General features: G+C 27.8%; 1 protein-coding gene across 1 annotated transcript in view; it reads right to left on the bottom strand.

Annotated features, from left to right (window-relative positions):
* LOC107612078 (myb-related protein 330) overlaps positions 1-651 on the bottom strand; it is a 2,733-nt gene extending 2,082 nt beyond the window's left edge. Inside the window, exon 1 of the mRNA XM_016313908.2 lies at positions 309-651. Coding sequence (XP_016169394.2) covers positions 309-588 — 280 coding nt within the window. The 5' untranslated portion in view covers positions 589-651. The remainder of the gene's footprint in view (positions 1-308) is intronic.

Below are 2,131 nucleotides of genomic sequence, written 5' to 3'. Positions count from 1 at the left end.
GCTCATGTAAATTTCATTTATTATCTAATGATAACAAGTGTATAAATATATCAACTTAGTATATATAACTATTATATTAAAAACTTTTTATTCTACTGCTTTTTCTTCCAAAACCCAAATTCCTATTGCATCTTTTCTTAAAAAATAAAAATTACTCCTATGATAGAGAAGCTCACTAAAAAAATTTATTAGCGAAAATGTTATCCTTTACTCAACTTGACTCTACTAAAATTTTTTTCCAACATTTACCCAGAATTTAATTGTTTATGCTTATATATATATAGGGAAGAGATCAGAGAATGAAATGCCTGCAAATTTAGGGACAGAACTCCAACTTTTGTGGCCATGAGTTGTGATATATCTGAGAAGCTTCTCATCTTCTTCAGGAGACCACAACCCTCTTTTGATCTTCTGTTTGGTGCAGCAACGATGCCCCATTTCTCTTTCTCTCTCTCTTCCAAAACCAGCACTAATAATGCTCTCAAGAGTGAATTGATACCAGCTTTTGAATTTGGAGGCACTCCATTTATAAATGGTAACCTTTGTTAAGTGACATAATACAAAATGGGTCCCACGCTGTTGGATCATGAGTGAGATAGACTGTGAGAGAAATAATGATGGTTACTATAGAGTGCATGACAAGTACTATATGCAATGGATTCTCTCTATCATTTGCCCAAATTGCAACACATAAAGTGTGTGCTAAGACTTTCAATTTTTATAAGTAATAGAAACCTTTTTATCTTTTTTCTTTTAAGATAATTCAACTTTTAACTAAAATAAATTATTTTTGGAATTTAAACTGACAGAAAAAGACATGTAATTATTTTTAAGTGTCTTCATAAATAGTTATATTTTTAACATATTCTTTCAAATAAAAATCTTTTTAAATTTGCATAAATAATTCTACAAATCTTCTATTTTTTTAATTTATTTGCTTTTTTTAAATAATAATAAGGATCAAATTCTAAATTTCTTTATCATAAAAGCTCCAGTATTCATTATGAAATTAAACTATTTTACTCAAAAATTTAAACCAATAAAAAAAAAGTACATCAATTAATATCAAACAAAAAAAAAAAGGATTAGAAATCAAATTGGGTAGGAAGAAAAACTATTAGGTGTTCTAATATATACATGAGAAGAAAATTATTTATTTTTCTGTGTGGTAGGAAGAGAACAGTAAACGTAATAATCATGAGGGTATTTTCTTCTCCAATTTGTCTAGTTTGTTTAAGAATTTTATTAAAGTGGTGGGATCCCTTAGCTTGCTCAGAATAAAAGATATAAGAATGGGGTTTTTGTGAATAAAATAAACTACTCAATGGAAAAACATAAATAATATTTCTTTCTATTAAGAGAAACGCAACAGTAAACCTTTGGGAAAAAGAAGCAATAATATAAGCTATTTTGGGTGTTGATTCCTTCGCAAAGTTGATATGTCTCCTTATAAAGTATAAGCATAATTATTTTTTGTACAAGTATGTAATTAACCTGCATGTTCTTATATTTCTATTTTTCATCGAAGCCATATATATAATGCATGTAAAAGTATTTTGGGAAAGTAAGGTTTATTTTAAATTCTTGACTATATATATATATATATATATCGAGATCGAGAGAGAGAGAGAGAGAGAGTTTAAGATTAGGAAGAGACAACAATTGAGATCATAGGCATTTATTAACGTGTTTTTAAAAATTCTTTGACGTGAAGATAAGGACGATGAAGTTATTGGCTTTGGCAATACAAGTATTCATGGTCTATAGTGATCTTTTGTGTTTTTGACTCTAATCTAAATTATTAAAAATGGGTTAATTACCAATTTAATATTTAAAAGATTTTATCGCTGACAAACAAATATTTAAAAGATATTATTGACAAAATAATTTTAAATTGATTTAAAAATAGGCCAGCAATTTTGGTGTTTTGTAATCATCAATTGGTCATCAATAGTGTTTTTAATGGTGTGAGATTACATCTAATGGTAGGAAATCACTCACTTTTATTTTGATAGTTAAGTGTTGGCCAAAAAACACAAAAGTTGCTGACCCCTAGATTTTTCTATATAAAATTTCAGATTGTATAGCATTATTTTTCCCAAGTCTAGTTCCGTGTTATGTGGCCTCGTAT

The sequence above is a fragment of the Arachis ipaensis genome, chromosome B08, assembly GCF_000816755.2.
Source record: "Arachis ipaensis cultivar K30076 chromosome B08, Araip1.1, whole genome shotgun sequence".
In the NCBI taxonomy this organism is placed as follows: Eukaryota; Viridiplantae; Streptophyta; class Magnoliopsida; order Fabales; family Fabaceae; genus Arachis; species Arachis ipaensis.
This window is presented reverse-complemented; position numbering and strand designations above follow the sequence as displayed.